Raw genomic sequence first — 26549 nt, 5'->3', positions numbered from 1 at the left:
GGACAAACACCGGCTCCCTCAGCCTGAAAAGCGAGATGAGCGCCGCAACCCCATAGTCGCCTTTGACTGGACTTAACTGTCCAGAGGTTCTTTATGTTATCTTTACCTTACCTGACCATTAGCCAATGCTGGCCACGCCTCTGAAGCAGCTTGCCTGGTGGGTCAGAGTGAAGTTCTAACTTCCAAGCGGTCGTGTTGTTACTGCTTGCTGGGAAGAGGAAATGAGAATAGTTTGGTCGGGGCTGTGTGGATGCCCAAGCAGGAACACCAGATTGGTTCCACCATAGCTGTCAACTTACAGATTTGAAAATAAGGGACCAGCAGCCTTGAAAATAAGGGATCAGCAGCCAAAATAAGGGACCTGCAGCCTCACCTGTTCCAGGCACTCCAGTCTTCCTGTCCTTCAGTCTGGTCAAACTCATGCTGGTAGCTTCGAGAACACTGTCCAACCAACTTTGTAACCAGAGGTTCAACTGAATAGAATCTGAATCACATGCACCACAAGGCCTATGCAGCCTCAATTTAAGATGGCTCCCCGGCCTGGCTTTGCACTGCAAAGTTTGCAGCAGCACGTGCAACAAAATGGCGTCCAGCATTCAAAAAACCCCTCAGCTTGCATTAACTAGCCACACACACACAGCCTCCCCCCCCACAAGATCTCCTTTCCTTTTCCCCCACCATGTGCCCCCGCTCCAGACAGACCTTTTTGCCGGCAAGGGTGAGTGGGCCGTTGATGACGTATCCATCCGATTCTGATCCGAGCACTCAGCACAGGTATGTTCAACTTCTGAGCCCCTCTGAGCCAAAGGCAGAAAGCCCAGCCAGCAGCCAAACGAAGCCTCAAGGAAAACCACCGTCACCTCTCCGCTGGGAAGCGCTGAGCAAAGGCGAGTCCCCAGGCAACGCAGTCGATTTGATCAGCACAAGGCATGCAAGCTCCACCCCCCCAGTTGTTCTTAGACTTCTTATTGGGTGAGCAACACAGCCAAGCAACACAGGTGGAACCTCCCTCCTCCCTGGCCGGCAGGGAGGGAGGGAGAGGAGCTGCTTCCTTTGAAATTTAAGGGACATCATTTAAGGGACATCCATCAATAAGGGACAGCAGCGGGACATGGCGCTGGAATAAGGGACTGTCCCTCCAAATAAGGGAAGCTTGACAGCTATGGGTTTCACCAAGGAACCCACACGTCTCCAGCCATTCTGCCACCTCAGCTGAGTGCCACCTCTGTTCAGCGGCAGCAACACGACTGCCAGGAAGCTCGTATTGTGGCTCTGTTCTGTTATGATGGCATGGAATTTGCTTCCACGGCATAGGAGGTAGCAATGGGGTCCAGAAGCAATTCTGGAGACAAACAGACATGTCATGTTGCAATGTCAGTCACCAGATAGTAGGAATGAAGAAAAGCTGGCATTTCTCCAGGAGAATGACCAGATTGTTCAGTTCCTCTCGCAAATAAAAGGCAGATCCCTGCAGGTAACGTAATCCTTTAATCCCTCACTTAAGGTTGTTAATCCTTTGTAACATTTGCTGTTGCTTTGGGTTAAGTGGAGAGGCTTTCCTTTAACATGGGAAGAGTGACAGGAGATAAAAGGGAGCTAGTTGCATTCGTTGTACTTACATGTTTATGGAAGTCACCTCAAGGGACTGAAACTGCCTTGGTCGCGCTGGTTGATGATCTCCGGCGGGCTAGGGACAAAGGTGAGAGCTGTTTCCTAGTTCTGCTGGATCTCTCAGCGGCCTTTGACACCATCGACCATAACATCCTTCTGGACCGTCTAGAGGGGCTGGGAGCTGGGGGCACTGTTATACGGTGGATCCGCTCCTTTCTCCTGGGCCGTGTCCAGAAAGTGGGGGGGGGGATGAGTGTTCAGACCCCTGGGCTCTCACTTGTGGGGTACCTCAGGGTTCCGTCCTCTCCCCCATGCTTTTTAATATCTATATGAAGCCGCTGGGAGAGATCATCAGGGGGTTTGGGCTGGGTGTTCATCAGTATGCAGATGACACCCAGCTCTACCTCTCCTTTAAATCAGAACCAGTGAAGGCGGTGAAGGTCCTGTGTGAGTGCCTGGAGGCGGTTGGAGGATGGATGGCGGCTAACAGATTGAGGTTGAATCCTGACAAGACAGAAGTACTGTTTTGGGGGGACAGGGGGCGGGCAGGTGTGGGGGATTCCCTGGTCCTGAATAGGGTAACTGTGCCCCTGAAGGACCAGGTGCGCAGCCTGGGAGTCATTTTGGACTCACAGCTGTCCATGGAGGCACAGGTTAATTCTGTGTCCAGGGCAGTTGTCTACCAGCTCCACCTGGTACACAGGCTAAGACCCTACCTGCCCGCAGACTGTCTCGCCAGAGTGGTGCACACTCTAGTTATCTCTTGCTTGGACTACTGCAATGCGCTCTATGTGGGGCTACCTTTGAAGGTGACCCAGAAACTACAACTAATCCAGAATGCGGCAGCTAGACTGGTGACTGGGAGTGGCCGCCGGGACCACATAACACCGGTTCTGAGAGATCTGCATTGGCTCCCAGTACGTTTCCGAGCACAATTCAAAGTGTTGGTGCTGACCTTTAAAGCCCTAAACGGCCTCGGTCCTGTATACCTGAAGGAGCGTCTCCACCCCCATCGTTCAGCCCGGACACTGAGATCCAGTGCCGAGGGCCTTCTGGCGGTTCCCTCATTGCAAGAAGTAAGGTTACAGGGAACCAGACAGAGGGCCTTCTCGGTAGTGGTGCCTGCCCTGTGGAACGCCCTCCCAGCAGATGTCAAGTCAATAAACAACTATTTTACTTTTAAAAGACAACTGAAGGCAGCCGTCTTTAGGGAAGTTTTTAATGTCTGATGCTGTACTGTTTTTAATATTCAGTTGGAAGCCGCCCAAAGTGGCTGGGGAAACCCAGCCAGATGGGCGGGGTATAAATAATAAATTATTATTATTATTATTATTAGGTGTGAACTTAGGTTGTGGTCTTGCTAAACCAGGGGTAGGCAACCTAAGGCCCAGGGGCTGGATGCAGCCCAATCGCCTTCTAAATCCAGCCTGCGGACGGTCTAGGAATCAGCGTGTTTTTACATGAGTAGAATGTGTGCTTTTATTTAAAATGCATCTCTGGGGCATAGGAATTCTTTCATCCCCCCCCCCCCCAATATAGTCCAGCCCACCACATGGTCTGAGGGACGGTGGACCAGCCCACGGCTGAAAAAGGTTGCTGACCCCTGTGCTAAACAGAGGCCAGGGTTGCTCAGAGCTGGAAGGGGTACCTGCTTCTCCAGAGGTTGCAGGATTATATCTCTTTCTTCCACACCATCGGGAGTAAAGAGTCACAACAATATTTGGAGAGCCACCAGCATAGGAGAAATGATTGCATAAACTGCAATGTATTTAAGGTTGTTACATTTAGGAGAACCAGGTTGCAATGAGTCTGTCGTCTCATTCCATCAAGCCCAGATCTTTACAATTTTTAGAAAACTATCAGATGTGTTCAGTATTATTTTTCTGCCAAAAACATTCTCCTTTGTCTTTGTCAGGTTCGATGACAGCGCAGTGCATCATATTCATCTATGACTAATGCTAATTCTCATAATTCCATTATTGAAGATGTAGGTGGGGAATTAAATTGAAGGCAGATAGCAAAAAAATTAGAAGGTTATTTTCAGCAAACGCGGAGGTCTGTAAGGGGGAAGCTTTGATCCCTGGCATCTTCAGGTAAGGCTGGGATATGCCGTGAAACTTTAGAGAATGCTTTCTGAGCTAGATGGACCAACAGTCTCACTCAGTCACTGTGGACCAGTTATTACCGTATTGTTCGCTCTGTAGGACGCACTTTTTCCCCTCCAAAAATTAAGGGGAAATGTGTGTGCGTCCTATGGAGCGAATGCAGGCTCTTTGGCTTCAGCGATAGCAATGCGAAACCTCCGAAGCGCAGAGGGAGTACTCCCTCTGTGCTCCAGAGGCTTTGCGTTGCTTTCTCTGAAGCCTGAAGAGCGAGAGGCGTCGGTGTGCACCGACCCCTCTCTCTCTCCAGGCTTCAGGGATAGCCGCCTGAAGCCTTTGGAGAGCAGCGTGAGTTCCCGCTGCATTCTGGTGGCTTCAGGTTCCTTTCAATGAAGCCAGGAGAGTCTTGCTCTCCCGACTTCAGCAAAAGGAACCCGAAGCCTGAGGAGCGCAGCGGGAACTTGCGCTGCACTCGGAAGGCTTCAGGGATAGCCGCGCGCAGCCCCTCTGGCAGGGAGAGGTTGCACGCAGCCTGTACGCTGCTCTTTGGGGCTGGGGGGGAATAATATTTTTTTTCTTGATTTCCCCCTCTAAAAACTAGGTGCGCCCTATGGTCCGGTGCGCCTTCTGGAGCAAAAAATACAGTAACTGGGGGATCTCACAAGTACAGAGATTATAATAATAAATACAAATGTTGCATTGCATGAACTAGAACTGGAATGTTGGAAGGAATGAGAGGAGTCCCCGTCCCCCCCGTCCCCCCGGGAACTGCCTCTGCATTCACTAAGAGCTAGTTTACTAGAGCATCAAGTGATCAATAAATGAGTTGTCCATGAGTTGTTAAGAGATCAGATGTCTCCAATAGCCTGTCGTATTCATACACTCTTTTGCAGTGGATTCATAAGCTCTCACAACATAGTGCAAGCCATCAGGTCACTTGTGTTATTTCATTGGGCATGAATCCCGCGATTGAACCTTGAAACATTCTTGTCTACAGGGGCCATTTGGTGAAAGTCTGGAAAACCAGTACATTTGCTGCCTTTTTCCCCACTTGCGGTGTGTTCGTTTGCAGAGTGGCGGCTCTAATCTATGGTTTATGAGGACACCACATTAATTTCATTGCACCGCACATTACGCTTGAGTACTTTCAGGGCAAACCAAACAACACAACGATGCTTTTATCCTTGCTAAGGTTTATTTGAGAGCAGGGCAGTTAAATCATGATCAGCAGATATGACAGTATGTTTCCATAATTCAGTCTGAGCTCTACTGCTCCCTTAGTCACATTCAACCATTTGCTATCTGATTGGATTAGTATCACTGGCATTATGGGTGGCAAAGAACACTATTTTGATATGACTGGTGCAGCAGAAAAATAACATAAAAAAGCCATATAAAAGCCATCAATTTGTGAATTCAGAATTTATGATATTTCACTGTTTCTCAAACACGCAGTGCTATTTTTCCAGAAAAAAGAGGTGCCAAAACTCACCATGAATGCTCCCGTCATTCTCTTAGAATGGCAATGGCGCCCACCTGAGAGGTGCTAGCAAGTCCTGGCCCTGCTCACCCATGATTTCTTTATCTTAAGAATAAGAAAATCTAATTTCTTGCACTTTCAAGGGCCCTGAGAGTGTTCCTAATAAGCATGTACAGTGGTACCTCGTTTAAGAACTTAATTCGTTCTGGAGGTCCATTCTTAACCTTAAATTGTTCTTAACCTGAGATACCACTTTAGCTAATGGGGCCTCCCGCTGCTGCCAGCACACGATTTCTGTTCTCATCCTGAAGCAAAGTTCTTAACCAGAGGTACTATTTCTGGGTCAGCGGAGTCTGTAACCTGAAGTGTCTGTAACCTGAGCTACCATTTACAGATGGGTAGCCGTGTTGGTCTGCCATAGTCAAAATAAAAAAATTCCTTCCTGTAGCACCTTAAAGACCAACTAAGTTAGTTCTTGGTATAAGCTTTCGTGTGCATACACACTTCTTCAGATACCATTGTAGTCAGTACCACTCAGTTTCATTTGGGCTCTGAAATCCTAAAGACAGCAGATCAGCTCTTCCGTCAAATTACCGAGGGAGCACGTCTCAAACAGAAACGAGCGTAGGCATGTATTGCCCGTTCGCTTTCTAATTACAGAGTTAGTTACAACAGACAAGCAAGCAAAGTTGGGGAAAGTGGTAGAGCTAATGGCAACTCCAGGCAGTGCTGCAAAAGACTGAACCCCCGGAGAGCCACTGCAAGTCTGTACAGACAGTGCAGATGTACCCTTTGTCAGACTCTGTACAGTGGTGCCTTGGTTTAAGAACAGCATACCGTATTTTTCACTCCATAAGACGCACCTGACCATAAGATGCGCCTAGTTTTTAGAGGAGGAAAGGGGGAAAGCCCCGTTTTTTTGGAATCAGCTCACAGTTGTGCAGCTTCTTTTGCAAAGGGGAAAAGCCCCGTTTTTTGAGGGGGTCAGCTTAAAGTTGTTGAGCTTACTTTGCAAAGGGAAAAAATCCTGTTTTTATGGGGTTCAACTCACAGTTCTGCAGCTCCTTTAGGAAAGGAAAGGGAGCCATTTCTACAGTTTCCAGACAGATAATCTCATCAGCCAGTCACATGTCGCTGGGGAAACAAACAGCCTCCATCTGCAGAACATTCAATAATGGAGGCCTGGGCAAGGGGGCGGGGCCAGAAAGGGAGCCAATGGTCGACCACACATTTGCTCCATAAGACGCACTGACATTTCCCCTTACTTTTTAGGAGGGGAAAAGTGTGTCTTATGGAGTGAAAAATACGGTCGTTTATGAACAACTTGGATTAAGAATGCTGCAAACCCAGAAGTAGGTGTTTTGGTTTGTGAACTTTGCCTTGGAAGCAGAACATGTTCCGCTTCCTGTTGAGTGTGTTCCATTTGTAAATTGAGTCCCCCGCTGCTATGGGAAAGCACGCCTTGGTTTAAGAATGCTTTGGTTTAAGAACGGACTTTCGGAACTGATTAAGTTCGTAAACCAAGGTACCACTGTACAGTCATACCTCGTGTTGCATCCGCTTCATGTTGCATCTTTTCGCGGTACATCCCGCGGCAACCCGGAAGTACCAGAATGGGTTACTTCTGGGTTTCGCCACTCTCACATGCACAGAAGCACTAAATCACGCTTTGCGCATGCGCAGAAGTGTCAAATCACGCCACATGCCTGCACATACTCACCGCTCCAAGTTGTGGGCATTTCACATTATGGACGGGCCTCCAGAACGGATCCTGTTTCTAGCACGAGGTACCACTATATTAGGAAGATTGCTATGTTCCTAAACTAGTGACATTTGAAGAGGGACGCAGGTGGTCCTGTGGTCTAAACCACTGATCCTCTTGGGCTTGCCGATCAGAAGGTCAGCGGTTCAAATCTGTGGTACAGAGTGACCTCCCATTGCTCTGTCCCAGCTCCTGCCGACCTAGCAGTTCGAAAGCTGGCCAGTGTGAGTAGATAAATAGGTAGCGCTGCGACGGAAAGGTAAACTTGTTTCCATGTGCTCTGGTTTCCGTTACGGTGTCCCGTTGCACCAGAAGCGGTTTAGTCCTGCTGGCCACATGACCCGGAAAGCTGTCTGTGGACAAACACCGGCTCCCTCGGCCTGAAAGCGAGATGAGCGCTGCAACCCCATAGTCGCCTTTGACTGGACTTAACCGTCCAGGAGTCCTTTGTCTTTACTTTTTTTTTTTTTTTTTTACGTATGAAGATGTACCCATAGGGACATCTATTCCTTATAAAAAATGCATTTAATTGAGAAAAAAAGAAAAAAGAAAAAGCACTGAATTGAATAAGGGTCCTTTCCAGTCAAGCTGGAACGGCATTTGCCCACTTTTGATGTCAGCCCTTGCAGAGAGCATCCCTTGACTTTATACAGACATCTGATTCCCCTTTGATATTTGCAGATGCATGTCCGAATCGAAAAACCCATCACATTTCTTTCTGTACGGATGTTTGCTTATTCCTCTTTCCTTGGTCCTGCTTTTAACTGTGCTTGTGTTGTGATCAGTTTCAACTTTAGCGAAGTTCTCTCATTTCTTATTAAGGCTGTCCAGGTTTTGGCATCAATGCAAAGCATTTTACTACAGAGCGAGCGCATTTCTGCTTTGCTAAGTGCACTTTGCAAGGCACATTTCCTTTGATGCAGCAAGCTTGATTATCGAGCATAAAGCAAGCTTTGCAGAATCTAGGCTAGTGCTGTGTACTCCATTTTCTAGAAAGTAGTCTTCTCTTAGGAAAGAGGCTTATTTTTTTATGCCTCCTCGTGACACTTTTTTTAAAAAAAATAGAATTTTGATGGTTCCAGAGTTCTTGTTTATTAATTTAATGGTGTATATAACACTTGCAGACCCTCCAAGTTTTCCAGGGACAGTCCTAGATTTACAGGAACCATCCTGGTTTCTGAGTTGATCCTGGAATGTCCGACTTTTCCTTAGGACGTCCCTATTTTCATCGGGGAAATGTTGAAAGGTATGGAGTTATTGGACCCCTGATCCAAAGAGATAAGTAACTACACAACTTTTAGAAGACATCTGAAGGCAGCCCTGTATAGGGGAGTTTTTTGTTTTATTATGTTTTTATATATGTTGGAAGCTGTCCCTCATTTCATCGGTGAATTGTTGGAGGTTATGCACTTGCATGGTAAAATAGCTTCTAAGGAGTTTACAAGTATAAAATACGACGTAACTAAAATGCATAAGTAAATGCATAAGTGCATAATTAAAATACAATAAAAGAATTCCATCAAAGGAATGAAAGCATCTGCAATTGAAAAATGCAATAAAGCAAATCAATTTAATGATGATGATGATAACAACAACAACAACAATAATAATAATAGTACTATTTACAACACATAAAAAATTGTAAAGCATTAGACATTCTTCTTCTTCTTCTTCATTCGTAGCTGAGTAAGATTGTCTTCCATAAACACGGTTTTAACAGTGAGTCCGCAAGTGACTGTGGAGGCCAATTGTGAATCCACATGTCCTTCCACAGTGGGGACACAAGTTTCTGGGAAGGAGTTGATCACGGTGTGGATTTGCTAGGTGTGCCTTCCTCTTAGCATGTTTCTTCCCTTCGTCCTGCGTTCGAGCGTCTTCAAAGCCCATGACACCTTTGGTAAAGGCTGTTCTCCAATTGGAGCCTTCGCAGGCCAGTGTTTCCCAATTGTTGGTGTTTATACTACATTTTTTTAGATTTGCCTTGAGAGAGTCTTTAAACCCCTTTAAACCAGCATTACACTTTCTATTTTTAAGTTCGGAATAGAGTAGTTGCTTTGGAAGATGATAAATTTACCAATACAGGGTTGCCTAACAATTAATAAAAACAAGTAGGGCACAAGTTCAGGGGAATGCTTGCTTCTAAACAGGTGGATCTACAAGAGCTGGAGTGTTAATACCAATTGTTGTTGTTGTTCAGTCGTGTCCGACTCCTCGTGACCCCATGGACCAGAGCATGCCAGGCACTCCTATCTTCCACTGCCTCCCGCAGTTTGGTCAAACTCATGCTGATAGGTTCGAGAACACTGTCCAACCATCTCATCCTCCATCATCCCCTTCTCCTTGTGCCCTCCATCTTTCCCAACATCAGGGTCTTTTCCAGGGAGTCTTCTCTTCTCATGAGGTGGCCAAAGTATTGGAGCCTCAGCTTCAGGATCTGTCCTTCCAGTGAGCACTCAGGGCTGATTTCCTTCAGAATGGAGAGGTCTGATTTTCTTGCAGTCCATGGGACTACCGATAGGAAGTGCTAAAATTCCGCAATATTGGTTCACCAGCAAGAAAGGCTTGCCGTCTTCAGGTGTTTTCGGCCATTCTGCTTGAATGCAGAAGCCAACGTGGGTGCAGGGAAACTGTGATGAGCTCCACCCCCTTGCTCTCTCTCCCCCCGCATTGACCCCCAACGCATGGAGGAGGCAGAGATGGATGTTTGTGTTTGGACTCATGTCCTCTTCTCCCCGCTTGCATCTTGACTTTGCACACAAGTAAAATGCCCAAAGAAAACTTTTTGGTCAGATGAAGTGATGATGAGATGCTATCTCTTCAGAAACGAGCTTCTTTGGTTTCCCAGATTATTTTGCCCAGTAATGAACGTGTGTTGCCTTTAGGAAGAGCGAGCGTTTTCAAAATGTGTTCTTTCAAGCATGACAACGCATTTCTTTTCCAGCAGGGCTTTGTTTGAAATAGGGTGTTGCTTTCTTGCTTCTTCTTTTTTTGGCACCAGGTTGCTCAGGAAAGAAAGTTATTTTAAATGTCCATTGAGGACATGTTTTTAAAACAGGAAAAAACACGGCGCTGAGTTGATAATAGTTTGCCGCAAAAGGTTAACCCAGTTTAAATGGGTTTGCCATCACTAGGGGGTGGAACATGATGTTCTAAGCCAGTTCTCAGTTCAGAGCCACACAGCGCAGGAAAGTAGAGGGCTTCTTTGTGGAATTCTGGACCTGTTTTAAAGCACATCTTTGTTCATTTTCCACCTGTGTGAAATAAATCTAAAAGTAAAGGGACGCGGGTGGCGCTGTGGGTTAAACCACAGAGCCTAGGGCTTGCTGTTCAGAAGGTTGACAGTTTGAATCCCCGCGATGGGGTGAGCTCCCGTCGCTCGGTCCCTGCTCCTGCCAACCTACCAGTTCAAAAGCATGTCAAAGTGCAAGTAGATAAATAGGTAACGCTCCAGCGGGAAGGTAAACAGCGTTTCCGTGCGCTGCTCTGGTTCACCAGAAGCAGCTTAGTCATACTGGCCACATGACCCGGAAGCTGTATGCCGGCTCCCTCAGCCAATAAAGCGAGATGAGCGCCGCAACCCCAGAGTCGGTCACGACTGGACCTAATGGTCAGGGGTCCCTTTACCTTTTACCTAAAGGGACACAGGTGGTGCTATGGGTTAAGCCACAGAGCCTAGGGCTTGCCAATCAGAAGGTCGGCAGTTTGAATCCCCGCGACGGGGTGAGCTCCCGTTGCTTGGTCCCTGCTCCTGCCAACCTAGCAGTTCGAAAGCACGAAGTGCAAGTAGACAAATAGGTACCGCTCCAGCGGGAAGGTAAATGGTGTTTCCATGCGCTGCTCTGGTTTCGCCAGAAGCAGCTTAGTCATGTTGACCACATGACCCGGAAAAACTGTCTGCGGACAAACATCGGCTCCCTCAGCCAGTAAAGCAAGATGAGCACCAGAACCGCAGAGTCAAAGGGTCCTTTACCTTTATGTTGGAGGTTTTTAAACAGAGCTCGGATGGCCATCTGTCACAGAACAGAAATCGTGCTCCGGCAGCGTGGCGGCAGTGGGAGGTCCCATTAGCTAAAGTGGTGCTTCAGGTTAAGAACAGTTTCAGGTTAAGAGCGGACATCCGGAACGAATTAAGTACTTAACCCAAGGTACCACTGTATATAAAAATAAAAATAAAGTCATATTGTCTGCCTAGCTTTTGCAATAGTAATGAAGCAACAGAAGCTGGTTCACAGTCTTCCTTGCTTCAGTGAAATCGTATGTCAAAAATGCATTTATCATATGTCAAATCTATCCTAGAAGCATACTTTTATTCCCTTATACTCAATATTTTTGTTACGCCTTCACTCCCTTCTTATCTCTTGCCATTAGTGTCACTATGCAGGGAAGAAATTGAATGAGGGTAATTGAGCTTTTGCAGTTATTTTTTTTCATTTTCTTATTACATTTATATCCAGGTGGCATGGTTAGGCTGAGAGTCCACACATTTTACATGATCGTTTTTTCAGTAAGTGTTAAGCATTTGGCAGATTTCCTACATTTGCCTGCATTTGACAGATTTCTTACATTTTTGTTAACCAATATACACTTGTTTTTTTGGTAGAGGATGCCACCACAATTAAGTTAAATCAGGATTTTTTTTAAAAAAAAAATATCTTTTGACGTACATTATATGTAGGTTTTTGTGAAAGACACCACATCAGGTTGTGAAATCATGCTATGCACTTGGAAGTAAAACCCATTCAGATTAATGCCACATATGTCTAATAAACATGCCTAGAACTGAGTAAATATGCTTCATATCCCAGTCCTAGTTTGAGAAGAATTTTATCATACCTATTTAAAAGAGTTGTATTTGTCCAAAATAGTATCCATGGAGTCAACTGTTTGTTTACTGTCATAAATCTATCTTGTAGGTCATGACTGTTGGAGAAAATAAGTCTGAAGATTAGAGACAGAGGAGCGTATGGGAAAATGCTGCTTGAGTCTAGACAGAGCTGTGCATGTAGGAATTTAAATTTCCATAGTACAAAACAGAGCTGCTTAAACAACGCAAAGCCATGGAGCGAGATCTAGCTATTGGCATAAAACCCACTCAAGGCCATTGATTTCTGTGGGTTTTCGCTTAATACAATGGTACCTTGGTTCTCAAACACCTTGGTTCTCAAACAACTTGGAACCCAAACACTGCAAACCTGGAAGTAAGTGTTCCGGTTTGTGAACTTTTTTTGGAAGCTGAACGTGCTCCGTTTTGAGACTTACGCTTCCAAGTTTAGTGCCACACTTCTGTTTGGAGTGTTACACTGAAGTCTGTCTGTTTTTGCTACTTATTTTGCATTTTTGTGGCTCTTTTTTGTGTGTGTGACTGTATGGAACCCAGTTCAGCTACTGATTGATTGTGTGACTGCAGTACAGTGGTACCTCGGGTTACAGACGCTTCAGGTTACATATGCTTCAGGTTACAGACTCCGCTAATCCAGAAATAGTACCCCGGGTTAAGAACTTTGCTTCAGGATGAGAACAGAAATCGTGCTCCGGCAGCGCGGCAGCAGCGGGAGGCTCCATTAGCTAAAATGGTGCTTCAGGTTAAGAACAGTTTCAGGTTAAGAATGGACCTCCGGAACAAATTAAGTACTTAACCTGAGGTACCACTGTACACCAGGCACATCCAACTCCCAAGAAACTGTGATCTACTCACAGTATAAAAAGACTGGCTGTGATCTACCCATTGTCATTGCCAAGAGTTGTTGAGATTTTTTTAGGGGAGGGTTGGCCAAAGTTGTTAGCTTTTTTTTATTTTTTTATTTTTTTTGGAGAGTAGACTACAAAGTTTTTGAGCTTTTTGGGGGGGCAGGGTTGGCCAAAGTTGTTGAGCTATTTTGGGGGGGATCTACAAAGAACACTAAGGCAGTCAATTACAGTGGTACCTCAGGTTACATGCGCTTCAGGTTACACACTCCACTAACCCAGAAATAGTACCTCAGGTTAAGAACTTTGCTTCAGAATAAGAACAGAAATCGGGCTCCGGAGGCAGCAGGAGGCCCCATTAGCTAAAGTGGTATCTCAGGTTAAGAACAGTTTCAGGTTAAGAATGGACCTCCAGAACGAATTACGTTCTTAACCCGAGGTACCACTGAACATTGTTTATTGCTTTCATTTTATGGATCAATGGTCTCCTTAGATAGTAAAATTCATGTTAAATTGCTGTTTTGGGGATTGTTATTAAAAGTCTGAAATGGATTAATCCATTTTCTATGGGAAAGCGCGCCTTGGTTTTGGAACGCTTTTGTTTTGGAACGGAGATTAAGTTTGAGAAACAAGGTAACACTGTATGGCTATCACCCATTGGCCACAAAAGCAATGGAGGATGGATGAGCAGTGCTCAATGTTGTTGAGGATATTTCTTCTTCCTTTCGATGATCAAATTAAGAACATATGATAGGGGCTTCCGGATCAGAGATCCGTCTTTCCCAGAAAATCTATTTCTATCAGTGGTGACCCAGATGTTTTTGGGATACAAACAAGCTGGGCACGGGGGCAAAATGCCTCTCCTGATTCTCCTTCAGTGTAACAGCTGACAGTCACTAGGGGTATGCATTTATTTCAAAAAACAAAGGCAAAGGGCAAATGAATGCTCCCCCGTTCATTTTCACTTGTATTTGTGAGCATGCAAACTGCCTGAAAATTGACATGCACGATGTGCAGAGGTAGCAGTTCAACGTGTGAATATTTCATGCCTTTTGCCTGGAAAACGCCAAAGGTACAATCTGGAGAAGAGGATGGGTCTCCTCTAAAAGGAAGCTTATCGGGTGTCCTGTCCTTTTTCATCACCTCTAAAACAAGGTGAGCCAGTGTGGTGTAGTGGTTAAGAGCAGTGGACTCGTAATCTGGTGAACCGGGTTTGATTCCCTGCTCCTCCACATGCAGCTGCTGGGTGACCTTGGGCTAGTCACACTTATCTGAAGTCTCTCAGCCCCACTCACCTCACAGAGTGTTTGTCGTGGGGGAGGAAGGGAAAGGAGATTGTTAGCCACTTTGAGACTCCTTAGGATAGTGATAAAGCAAGATATCAAATCCCAAGGACCTTTTGCCCAGTCTGTCTGAAATTTTCAAGTTTGGTGCCCTGAGAGAATCATAGAATTCTGCACATTTGGTGCCGTTTGAACAGAAAACACCAAAGTTATGGACATCGGAATGCAGCAATTAAAGTAGAATGAAGCTGATTAAAACGAAGGCATTTAAAAAAAAAAAAAAGTTTTGTTTTGTTTTCCTTCACCTTTACATCACACACACTTAGTATTCAGTGACATCCTGGAAATTGCATGTAGCTACTGTGGTTTATTGTGGTTGGTAGAGACTTGTCCTCTGAAATTGTCTGATCTCCTTCCAGAATAGCCTCAGGCCATCATCAAATAATTCAATCTTTCTTCACAAAGAATAAGCCAAAGAACCTGGTCCATGCAAGGATCGGTGACAGTTGATGTGGAAAGGGAAGCAATCTTATTCAGCACCATTTCGGTCCTTTTTTAAAAAAGAAGTTTATTTATGATTTTCATTTATAACAAATAAACATTTCAAGAAAGAAATTAAAACAATTATCACATATCAAACTTTGACTTCCCTCCCCCTCTTTCAGCGGTTCCATGAATTTACCCTCTCTTTTTTTACGCCAATAAACACTATCCCAATAAACACTATCAATTCTTTTCCTCATCCATTTCATACAGGTTTTAGAAACTGCAAGTTTTTACAGCAATCCTGCTAATGTTTTAATTTGTTTGTAAAGATCCAATAAACGATTTCCATTCCTTGATAAAAATTCTGTTGTCCTGATTTCTTTTCCTTCCGGTAAGTTTCGCCATTTCTGCATAGTCCATGAATTTCTGTAATCATTCTTTTTTCGTCGGGACTTCTTCTTCTTCCCGTTTTGGGGAAAATATCATTCTTGCAGCAGTGATTGCACACATAAATGAATATCTATATTGTTTAGGTAACTCTGATCCCATCATTCCCAAGAGAAAAGCTTCTGGGTTTGGGGTTGCTGCTTTTTTACAATTACAATTGCACAATTTCAGTCCTGGCTTGTGTACTATTCCTTCTTTCATTTTGCAGGCTCTTCCCTTGCCCTCAGATTGGCACTAGAGTCCACGGCAGGGGCAAATAGGAAGGTGGAGGGGAAGAAGGGTAATTTCCACTTGTAGAAACAAAAGTCTCCTGTGCATAGGTAAAGGGACCCCTGACCATTAGGTCCAGTCATGGATGACTCTGGGGTTGTGGCGCTCATCTCGCTTTATTGGCCGAGGGAGCCGGCGTACAGCTTCCAGGTCATGTGGCCAGCATGACTAAGCCGCTTCTGGCAAACCAGAGCAGCGCATGGAAACACTGTTTACCTTCCCGCCGGAGCAGTACCTATTTATCTACTTGCGCTTTGACGTGCTTTCGAACTGCTAGGTTGGCAGGAGCAGGGACCGAGCAACAGGAGCTCACCCCATCACGGGGATTCAAACCGCCGACCTTCTGATCAGCAAGTCCTAGGCTCTGTGGTTTAACCCACAGCGCCACCCGCATCCCTTCCTAAATATATAGTACACAGTAAAACCATTTGTCACTTTTAAGTTGACTACAATGGGAGTAATTAACCATATGTTTTAATTTCTCCCTTTCGGTGAAAAAAAATGGAAATGAAAGTGCTTAACTTTGGCTGGTTATTGTTCTTCAAGTGAAATATTATGAGTGTCTATTTGGTTTAAGGTTGCTTTTTAATTTTATTTTTAAAAAATGTGTTTGTCTTAATTTCAGCCACACTTCTTTTCTGAACTACGGGGCAACAACTACACTAGCTATATTGAGTGATGGAGACAAATTGGATCATGCAGATGGTGTTCCTCTTAGCTCAGACCTTGGTGAGTTGCTTTCTTTCCCTCAAGTTACTCATACAGTATAATAAAGGTATTTTTCTTCTTCTTTTTCAATATGCATATGCAAAGCACACATATTACGTTACCGACACCATCAAAATCAGGTCAGGCCTCAGATTTTCATGCTTTTCACTCCGCTAGCATATCCATCCCTCAAAAAAAACACACACAAAAAAACACCAAAAAATAATAATCTGAAAACTGGCATTTCTCCTGTGGATCAAGCCAATGAATTTATAAATTTCTGCAAGCTTTAAACATTTCAGCTATGAAACAATGTGTTGTGTCTAATGCGCCTGGTTCCACTGCTGCAATGGGATTTTTATTTCCTCCCCCTGTGTGCCCCCCAACTTTCTGGAGCTTATTTTGAGGGTGCATGAAGCGGCTGGAGGCAACAGGAGAGGAAGAGGAAGCTCTGGGCATGCACAAGATCTGTGGTGGCAGTGGAACAGCCCCATCTCAGAGAACCCACTATTCTTTCTGTCCCTTAAAAAGTGAATTCCCAGTTGCAAACTGCAGTGGAAAGTCATTATCTCACAAGGAAATCGGTCTTGTTAAGTCTTAGTTAATTGTGGGAATTTGATCAATGAATAGATCTCATTTGCATAAATTTGCATACGGACAAAAAGTGTTTCCGCCACCTGCTTATTTTAAACTGGCACAGGCATATGACTACATTTAAAGAGTCATGCCTGCTGCGCAAGAGAAATGGTGGAAGGGTAGAGCCTTGTAAGTTGTGACCAATGGTTTTTACAGGTAGACGCATTAACCTCTTTTTAAAAATCTCCTGCCTGGTTTCTTGGAAGAAGCCTCTTTAATCGCTTGGAATATTTCGCCCCACTTATTCTAACTAATTAATCGATGAAATACTGCATCCCTCCTAAGAACGGTGGCAATTTCTTTCTCCCTTTCTATTCAGATTTTTGTCACGGCGGTTCCGGACGAGAATGCAACCAAGGAAGGTTATATAAAAGAGGATACGAACGCAACCGAAGATATCTATGGACTAAGCGTAACTGTGAATAAAATCATGACAGCACAGTTTGAATGTTACCAGAAAATTATGCAAACACCTTCTCAAAAGAATGAAGGTAAAAAAAAAGAAACCTGAAATGTTATTTTTTTTAAAAAAAAAAAAAAACCTGAACAAACCCATATATTCTGAATGAAAGCATTGTATCTGTTGTTACTTAAAATTACATTCTGAAAAACAAAGGCAATCCCCATGCAAGCATAATATCTCATTCAGACCCCTGTAATTATAGGATTCTAGAGTTGTAGCCCCTGCCAATGCAGGAAACCGACTTGTACAGTCTTCCTGGTAGGACGCCATCCAGTCTCTGCTTAAAAAGCACTCTTGATGCCTTATGTACCGTACTTTTCCGTGTATAAGACGAGGTCTTTTTTACTGTAAAACAATGTTCAAAATCGGGGCTTGTCTTACACATGGATAGTGTGGAGGGGGGACTGGCGATTGGTTGCCAGCAGCGATTGGGTGGGCGATTGGTGCCTGCGGCAAGGGCTGCTTTGGATTGGCTGCTGCTGTGTCCATTGGGTTGGCGATCGGTGGCTGCGGCAAGGGCTGCTGTGGATTGGCTTCCGCTGCGGCAATTGTAGGTGCGCTTGCCAGCTGCTGGTGGTGAGCGGGCAGACACTCTGTGGCTTTCATGATGCGTGCGATCGGCAGCGTTTGTCAGTCTGGTGAGTGATTTTTCGCATCCCCACCCCCAAAAAAGCTCAACAACTATGGGCAACCCTCCCCAAAATTGGAGTCCCCCAAAATACATAGGGGCGTCTTATACACGGAAAAATATGGTATTAAGGATCCTTCGCAAGCAGTTCAGAGGAGGAGGGAAAGAACATGAAGCAAACAAACTCAGGGAGTTGAAAGGTGCAGCACACGGTACATGGAATTACATATTTTTAGAAATTATCCTAATTAAATCAGGGTTTTGAAATTGTGGACTGCAGGTCTCAGCAAATCAATGAGACCTAAAAGAAATGGGACCATGCAGACCTTCCACCCCTAATTTTGACCAGCTGCATTGGAGGCCCTGGCAGAGCAAACCAGTTTGTCACGTAGCTTCACTCTAGCATTCTGCTTCATGTATATATTTAAATTTTCCGTTTTACAATTCAAAATACTCATTTTACATCCTTAAGATAGCAATGACTTCCCTTCTTCTCTTTCCATGGTTCATTTTACCTATCACAAATCCCTGCATATTTTACAAAAACTATACCAACTCTGTATTCCGTTATTGTACCCATCAAAACTTGTTTACGCCGTTGAATTTATCTTAATGCTGCCAGCTTTTCCAACTGTATACAGTTATTTCCCAATGTATTCAACCAACGATTTCCAATCTTCTTTAAATCATGTACTTCTTGTTCTCTTATTCTGTGTGTTAAGTCTTCAAATTGTGCATATTCTGTTGCCATCCTTTTTAAGTTGCCATTCTTCTTTAGTTTTCCATTTTTGGGCCAGTGCTTTTTTCTTTCCGTTTGGGGGCTAATAGCATTCTGCTTCTTGGTCATGTTAGTGTCAAGCTTCTGCCTTCTGGAAGACGGTACAGGGTTATAAAGACTAGGACTAGCTCCCTGAGAAACAGTTTCTATCCAAAAGCAATTTTGGTTTTAAATGCAATGTAAGGTGGCGCTGTGGGTTAAACCACAGAGCCTAGGACGTGCTGATCAGAAGGTCGGCAGTTCGAATCCCCGTGATGGGGTGAGCTCCCGTTGCTCGGTCCCTGCTCCTGCCAACCTAGCAGTTTGAAAGCATGTCAAAGTGCAAGTAGACAAATAGGTATCTCCCCGGCGGGAAGGTAAACGGTGTTTCTGTGCACTGCTCTGGTTCTCCAGAAGCGGCTTAGTCATGCTGGCCACATGACCCAGAAGCTGTACGCCAACTCCCTCGGTCAATAAAGTGAGAGGAGCGCCGCAACCATAGAGTCTGTCACGACTGGACCTAATGGTCAGGGGTCCCTTTACCTTTACCTTTACCTTTACCTTTACCTTTACCTTTACCTTTATGGGATTTTATTGTATTTAAAAATGGGGTATCAGAGTTTTTAGGGGGCTAACCAGGTTGTGATAGCAGGCTGGTTGGTTTTTGAATGTCTTATGTAGATTTTTCAATTTCGTTGTTCTTTATGGGACAGTGACAATAAAGATTATCATATCGTATCATATCGTATCGTATCGTATCGTATCGTATCGTATCGTATCGTAGGGTGACAGAGCCTCAAGAGCTCCCAATAATCTATAGATACTCAAGAGGATATGGTAGTGATGTTTGAAAGCCCAGATGAAACAGATGTAGTGGTCATGGGGGAAGGTTTTTTGTTTACCTCGAAAGCAGATATGTAGCCATTGCAAATCCACTGGACTTGATCCAAAGGTCAGCTTCCTGGAACAGAAGGAGTCCTTCTGTCAAAGGAAGTCTCCTTCCACAGGAGGACATTCTTCATGGTGACTTAGGATCAAACACTTCATAACTTCTTCTCTCGTCTTTTGCTTAGGTCCTCATTGCAATAGGACATGGGATGGCTGGTTGTGCTGGGATGATACTGCTTTGGGGAAAACAGTCGTCCAGAACTGCCCTGATTACTATCAGGACTTTGACCCCTCAGGTAAATCTCTGCCAGTGAGGAAATGTATTAAAATGTGAATGAGTCTCACCAATACCACAAGGAAGATGCTATTTGTGGTGCTGCTCTTGTGCCTTTCTAAAAGCCACTCTCTTGCCCATTTAAGACCAGACTTAGACCAACATTGGTTCCTTCACATTGTACCAGTCAGAGGGCCTTCTCAGTAGTGGCACCCGCCCTGTGGAACGCCCTCCCATCAGATGTCAAGGAAATAAACAACTGCCTGACTTTTAGAAAACATCTGAAGGCAGTCCTGTTTAGGGAAGTTTTTAAAGTTTGATCGTGTTTTTAATATTCTATTGGGAGCCACTCAGAGTGGCTGGGAAAACCCAGCCAGATGAATGGAGTATAAATAAATTATTATTATTATTATTATTATTATTATTATTATTATTATTATACCTAACTACAGATGGGCAAATGGGTCAATTTCAGTTTCCCCCACTTTCTCATTTTTCGAGTCTTAGGTCTGGTTCTTTGCATTCCCACATCACTTTGCATTTTTAAAAAATATTTTTTAAAGTGCCTTGCTTGGCTACCGAGTTGTCTTTAGCTTGAAAGGATTTCAGTTCTGTAGGCCGGAATATATTGTGCACTTTTTCTCTTGATGCTGAAATGCCAAACCAGGGCAGAATTGTCATTCACCCAGAGGTGAGACAACCAAGGTTAGGACAGCCAAGCGGTTTGTTCGAAGCCTCCTAAACTGCACTGGAGCCCAAGGGTGAGAGTGGATCCCGCAAGACCATCTTGCGCCTAAATAATGCCATTTGAACTTTGTGCTTCAATTCAACAGTTATTGGACATTTATGCCATTTAATTTGTAATGACTGCTCCCCGCATAAAACGGGGGGCGACCTTTGCGTGGACGCGCACAGCCCCTGGATCTTGAGCGGCTCCATCAACACAGGCTTGGCTTCGCCTTCCCTTAGGTGGGATACCTGGAGGTCTCTGCCTACCTCAGTCAGTTGTCCAATCCCACCTGGGGGAAGCGTTGCCAAGGAGACCAGGCCAGGTAGGGGAGGAATTACCTGCCCACACAATAGAGGGAGGATCTTACCTGGGAATTTGTAATATACTATAGGGCAGTGAGTGTTTCATTTATGTGAAAAGGTGTCATGATTATTATCCAGGATGCAATTATGTATGTTTACAACCCACTTTAACGCATGTTTCTCTATTTCAATGTGAGTGCACAGAACCTTTGTGCTGCGTTATTGCATTAATGCAACCTTAAGTGATATATTCACATTTACTTCCCAAGTGAAATAATGAGATAGATCGGGTTGGTTTGTTTTTCAATTTCTCTGAAATTTTGACATCTTCTTTTATTTTTCTACATCTGCTTGTTAAATACAGAAACAAGAGTAATGACTATGTGTGTGTTTTTCCCCCTCCTTAATTTTCCGTAACAAGAAAAAGTTTTTAAGACCTGTGAAGAAAATGGGCAATGGTTTGTACATCCCGAAAGCAACAGAACATGGACAAACTACACACGCTGTAGTTTAGGAGTAAATGATAAAGTGCAGGTAGGCTGAAAAATGAACATTATCGGGGGATGGGATCCATTTCAAAAGCACATGGAACTGATGTTATTATGGCATCATGCGCCTTTTGATATGCAACCTTTGTTTTTCACCGCCGTTGTATTTCAGGGAAGTTTGAAATGCATGTAGTATTTTACCAAATGGTTACTATTGGTTTTACTCATGGGTAGGCAAACTAAGACCCGGGGGCCGGATCCAGCTCAATCGCCTTCTAAATCCAGTCCGTGGACGGTCTGGGAATCAGTATGTTTTTACATGAGTAGAATGTGTCCTTTTATTTAAAATGCATCTCTGGGTTATTTGTGGGGCACAGGAATTCATTCATTTATTTATTTTTCAAAATCTAGTCCGGCCCCCCACAAGGTCTGAGGGACAGTGGACCGGCCCCCTGCTGAAAAAGTTTGCTGACCCCTGGCTCTTTTATTGCCCCTTCCAATTGGGCAGATAGTAATGCATTCTATAGAGAGAGGGGCTCACAAATTAGTGAGGGCAGGATCATAAACAGTTGTTGTTTTTAAGGAACTGCTGCATGTTGGAGGGGAGACATTAGCAGTTTTCATAAGTTTTTATTTGATAAAGGTACATTAGAAACGTGACAGAAACTTACCAATCCTTGAAGCAGTCTCTTTTTTGTTATATTTTTACTGCGGGTGAGGGTTCACCCCAGCAGCACTGAATTATTTACCAAAATACAGTGGTACCTGGGGTTACAGATGCTTCAGGTTACAGACTCTTCAGGTTACACACTCCGCTAACCCAGAAATAGTACCTCAGGTTAAGAACTTTGCTTCAGGATGAGAACAGAAATTGTGTGGCGGCAGCGGGAGGCCCCATTAGCTAAAGTGGTGCTTCAGGTTAAGAACAGTTTCAGGTTAAGAACGGACCTCCGGAACGAATTAAGTTCTTAACCCGAGGTACCACTGTATTGTGCAGAACAGTCTTCCCATTACAACATCCTTCCATAGAGTATGTCCGTGTTCTCTTTACAGAATAGAATCCAACCTCCACTCTGCCCTTTGGGTGAAAATAATATTCCTCTGGCTATTATGCAGAAGCAATGAGTGCTGGCTGCCATGAAGCACACATTTGACACCTTAAGAGATCATAGAGATGAGAGGCCAGTTAATCTGGTAGATTAGACTTCCCAATCTACAAGCTACACTACGCCACCTGATGCCCTTCTTGATCCTTAAGCCCACTTTCTCCATGGTGGACAAAGGCTTGGGAAAACTCATTGCTCCCTTCTAGGTTCTTACAGGCCCAAGCAGACTTGTGAGAATGATGCTGAAAGGACTGTCAAGTCCTTTATGCTGGCTTCAAGAAGCTTGCGGGTGGAATAATCCACTTTGAGTCCCAACCAGAAAAGAATGGCAGATTAAGCTGATGGATTAATGCCGAAATGGCGACCGGCAGAATCAGAAATCAGAAAGACCAAAATTTTAATAAAGAATGGGGGAAAATTATAATTTATCTTAAAAACCATTGTAAACATTTAAAATTGTTAGTAGGATTGGAATAACACTTGTAATTTAATGGTGAATTAAGGATATAATGGAGATATAGAAGATTTGGATTATCATAAAAGATGCAGGAGGAAATGACTGACATTAGAACCCACAAAGGGCAGGAGGAAAGTCCAGGAGATTCATTGGAATCTTGTTTTTATGTTGTATGTTCGATATGTGATTGTAAAACTGTAATTTGAAAAACCAAATAAATATTTTTAAAAAAGAATCCACTTCGAAGACACTTTTGCACTGTGATCTCCTAGGCAGTGAAAACTGGTGCCTATTGGTATTGGTAGGACAAAGGCAAGGAGGTCCATAGTCAATGAGTGGCACAGCCAACTAATTCTAGTTTTGTTCTAATCCTCCTCTCTTTTGATTTTGAAAAGGGCAGTACTAAGTCTCAGGCTGTGTACACATTACCATTGACTCTGCACCCAGCACTGGGGGATATAATTAAATATTCTGTTTTACAATTTAGAATATTCATTTAAACAACCTTATCAGTGATTTCCCTTCTTCTCTTTCCATGGTTCCTTTTGCATAAATCCCTGCACATTTTATATAAACTAAACCATTCAATATTCCATTATTACTTCCTTCAAAACTTATTATCTTAATGCTGCCAATGTTTTCAAGTGTGCACAGTCGTCTCCCCCAGCATTTTCCAATCTTCTTTAAACAAATGTTCTTCTTGTAAAGTGGTAGCTCGGGTTACATACGCTTCAGGTTACAGACTTCGCTAACCCAGAAATAATACCTCGGGTTAAGAACTTTGCTTCAGGATGAGAACAGAAATTGTGCTCCGGCGGTGCGGTGGCAGCAGGAGGCCCCATTAGCTAAAGTGATGCTTCAGGTTAAGAACAGTTTCAGGTTAAAAACAGACCTCCAGAACGAATTAAGTACTTAACCCGAGGTACCGCTGTACTCTTATTCTATAAGTTAGATCTGCAAGCTGAACATATTCCATCAGTTTAAGTTGCCATTCTTCTTTGGTGGGATCTTGCTCGTTTTCCATTTTTGGGCTAACAAAACCCAGGCCGCTGTAGTGGCATACATAAATAACGCACCACTGGTTTTTGAAGCCATGAATGCACAACATTAACCACAATCCGTATCTATCCTGAAGTTTCTTGAGAAATTTCTCGATATGTTTTCCCTCAAACCAGCTTCCGTCCGAACGGAAAACTTAAAGGCATGTTCACTGTGCAGTTAAGGCAAATTGTGTACGGTTGAGACAGCCATTGCACATACGCAGATGACAGCATATATGCCGATGACAGCTTCACAACTGGGAGTCGGCAGAGGGGTGCCTAGCCTGACCCAGTCTCTACCCACTGGTGTGGACAGGCAATGGGTGGCTTAGAAGCACATTGGACCTTACTGATGTGCACCACATTGTGCAAATGCGACTTGAAACACAATGGGGGGGGACAACTTTGCTGGTTTTAAGCCAGTAATGTATACATAGCCTAAGGATGGCAGGTGATGCCACCCACAGGAAGGAAGGCAGGAAGGTGGCTAGCTGATGGTTTACTGAGCTAGGGACGCAGGTGGCGCTGTGGTCTAAACCAATAAGCCTCTTGGGCTTGCCTATCAGAAGGTCAGCGGTTCGAATCCCTGCGATGGAGTGAGCTCCCATTGCTCTGTCCCAGCTCCTGCCAACCTAGCAGTTCAAAAGCACACCAGTGCAAGTACCGCTGTGGCAGGAAGGTAAACGGCGTTGCCATTCACTCTGGCTTCCGTCACAGTGTTCCGTTGCTCCAGAAGTGGTTTAGTCATGCTGGCCACGTGACCCAGAAAGCTGTCTGTGGACAAACGCCAGCTCCCCCAGCCTGAAAGCGAGATGAGCACCGCAACCCCATAGTCGCCTTTGACTGGACTTAACCGTCCAGGGGTCCTTTACCATTACCTTTTACCAACTGAGCTTGGTAGACCAGTGCCCCATTAACTATAATGGACCAACATCCTAGCGGCACTGATTGTGAAAGAGTGCTGGGCCATTCTGCCCACTGGTTCCATGGAATAGGCAACAAATCGTACCAATGAGCATTTAAGAGTGAAGCTCCCCTCACCCTGCCCCGGCATCCTAATCTTCAAGCTGTTTTGTTGACTGGAGTATAGCCAACTATAAAAGGTGTTTGATGTTTGGGAAACACATTTCGTTTAATGACAGCTTGAGACCCATGAAGTTCCTATTGGGTTACATTGCAGTTGGTCTCATGGATTTTGCAAGGTCTATTAATATAGGCCTTGATCACCCTGTGGCTTCCTTGCAAGCTGGTGTGTGTGTGTGTGTGTGTGTGTGTGTGTGTGTGTGAGAGAGAGAGAGAGAGAGAGAGAGAGAGAGAGAGAGAGAGAGATTTAACCTGTTAAGTGCTCGTGATCTCAAAGTTACATGAGAGCCTCTTGTAAAATAAAGGATCGAGAAGCAGGCATGCAGCAATCTCTGTTTAGAACCAGCCTGCGTCTTTTGTGGTCCTCAGAATTGAGTATAGTCTCATATACCCTAACTCAGGAGTCAGCAAACCTTTTCAGCAGGGGGCCGCTCCACTGTCCCTCAGACCTTGTGGGGGGCCAGACTATATGGGGGGGGGGGGATGAACGAATTCCTATGCCCCACAAATAACCCAGAGATGCATTTTAAATAAAAGCACACATTCTACTCATGTAAAAACACACTGATTCCTGGACCGTCCGCGGGCCGGATTTAGAAGGCGATTGGGCTGGATCCGACCCCCGAGCCTTAGTTTGCCTACCCATGCAGTAACCCATGTTTGTGCAACCTGCAAAGTCTTTGATGGCGATTCCCTTTGTGCTTAGAAGTCCCAGCAAGCAGTAATAACCAGAGGCAGGCTCCAGTTCATCGTAATGTCTCACAAGCTTTTCAGGCCAGATTTTAAAGTGATTTTAAAGTGAAAACTACTGAAAGCGGTAGCGGAAGAAAACAGATTAAAAAAACAAACACCTGGCAAATCAACAAGAAGCTCAGCGAAACGGAAAACTATTGCTGGCTTGAGCTGGGACGTAGCTTGGGTTGCTGGCACCCGGGAGTGGGGCAGCGGTCAGTCCCTTCGCTGGCCAGTGTCTAATCCACGGAGTCTTTTCTCTAAAACCAGCCCCAACCTGGCAGCAGAGATAAGGCAGAGAAACACAAAGCTAGGAGTGCCGCTATGTCGCCTCACCTTTCTGTGCTTGCAGTGAGGCTCTCTAGGCAATGCACAGGGCTCTAGCAGTGCTTTCTTGCCTTGCTCTTCCTCCCTCCCTCTTGGCCCAGGGGTGGGGCGCATGCAGGCATCCCTTCTCCAGCCATGAAGAGAAGCCAGGCCCTGCTGCCGCCCAGCCCCAAAGTCCTGGCCAATGGCTCCGGCCTTGATGAGGAAGCCTGTTGTAAGGGCACCTGTTGCGCCCCCTCAGAAATTTGCGCCCCGGGTCACTGCCCACCACGCTACACCACTGGGCTTAAGGCTACTGAAATATACTCGGAGTCAAGAGTGGATTTCATGCTCTTTATTCAGCTCATAGTGGTGAGGAGGAATGGAAGTTCACCCAGAATGTCTGCTTTATATACATTATTTACACAAGGAGCCCCACGAGATTGGCTAATTCCGGGATTCTCCTGTAGGCCAATCAGGTTGCGGATTCACTTCCACCTGGAGCTGGATTGGGTGGCTCCTGTGGACCAATCAGACTGCTGCATTCTGGATCCGATTGTTCTAGGACAGGGGTCTGCAACCTTTAAGACAAAAAGAGCCACTTGGACCCGTTTCCGAAGAAAAAAAAACTGGGAGCCGCAAAACTCGTCATTATAAAAATAACTTTTTTGTCACTTTTTTATTATTTCTTTGTTTGACCCCTCAGAATTACTCCTCCTCATAGAAATAAACGTTAAATTAACAAGTTACCTTTTTGTGTGTGTGTGTTCTTCACTCCCCTTCAAAACAGTGACCAGCGTACATGCCCCCTTTCAATGCAGTGAC

At 44.7% G+C, this 26549-nt stretch overlaps 1 protein-coding gene across 4 annotated transcripts in view; it reads left to right on the top strand.

The window, feature by feature from the left end:
- Window positions 1–26549, top strand: part of CALCRL (calcitonin receptor like receptor) — a 91766-nt gene that overhangs the window by 40442 nt on the left and 24775 nt on the right. For 2 of the 4 annotated variants that reach the window (XR_013976971.1, XM_080971491.1), the window contains exons 2-5: window positions 15752–15855; window positions 16790–16961; window positions 19392–19502; window positions 20934–21046. Coding sequence is in view for 3 of the 4 variants with exons in the window: in XM_080971491.1 (XP_080827617.1) it covers window positions 15805–15855; window positions 16790–16961; window positions 19392–19502; window positions 20934–21046 (447 nt within the window). In the remaining variant the exon portion in view is untranslated. Of the gene's footprint in view, window positions 1–3679; window positions 3705–15064; window positions 15137–15751; window positions 15856–16789; window positions 16962–19391; window positions 19503–20933; window positions 21047–26549 lie in introns of those variants that run through there. The other 2 variants (XM_080971492.1, XM_080971493.1) reach the window with 2 other exon arrangements.

This window comes from Podarcis pityusensis (genome assembly GCF_964106645.2).
Source record: "Podarcis pityusensis genome assembly, chromosome: 1".
Classification (NCBI taxonomy): Eukaryota; Metazoa; Chordata; class Lepidosauria; order Squamata; family Lacertidae; genus Podarcis; species Podarcis pityusensis.
Note: the sequence above shows the minus strand (reverse complement) of the source record. Positions and strands in the feature narration are given on the sequence as shown.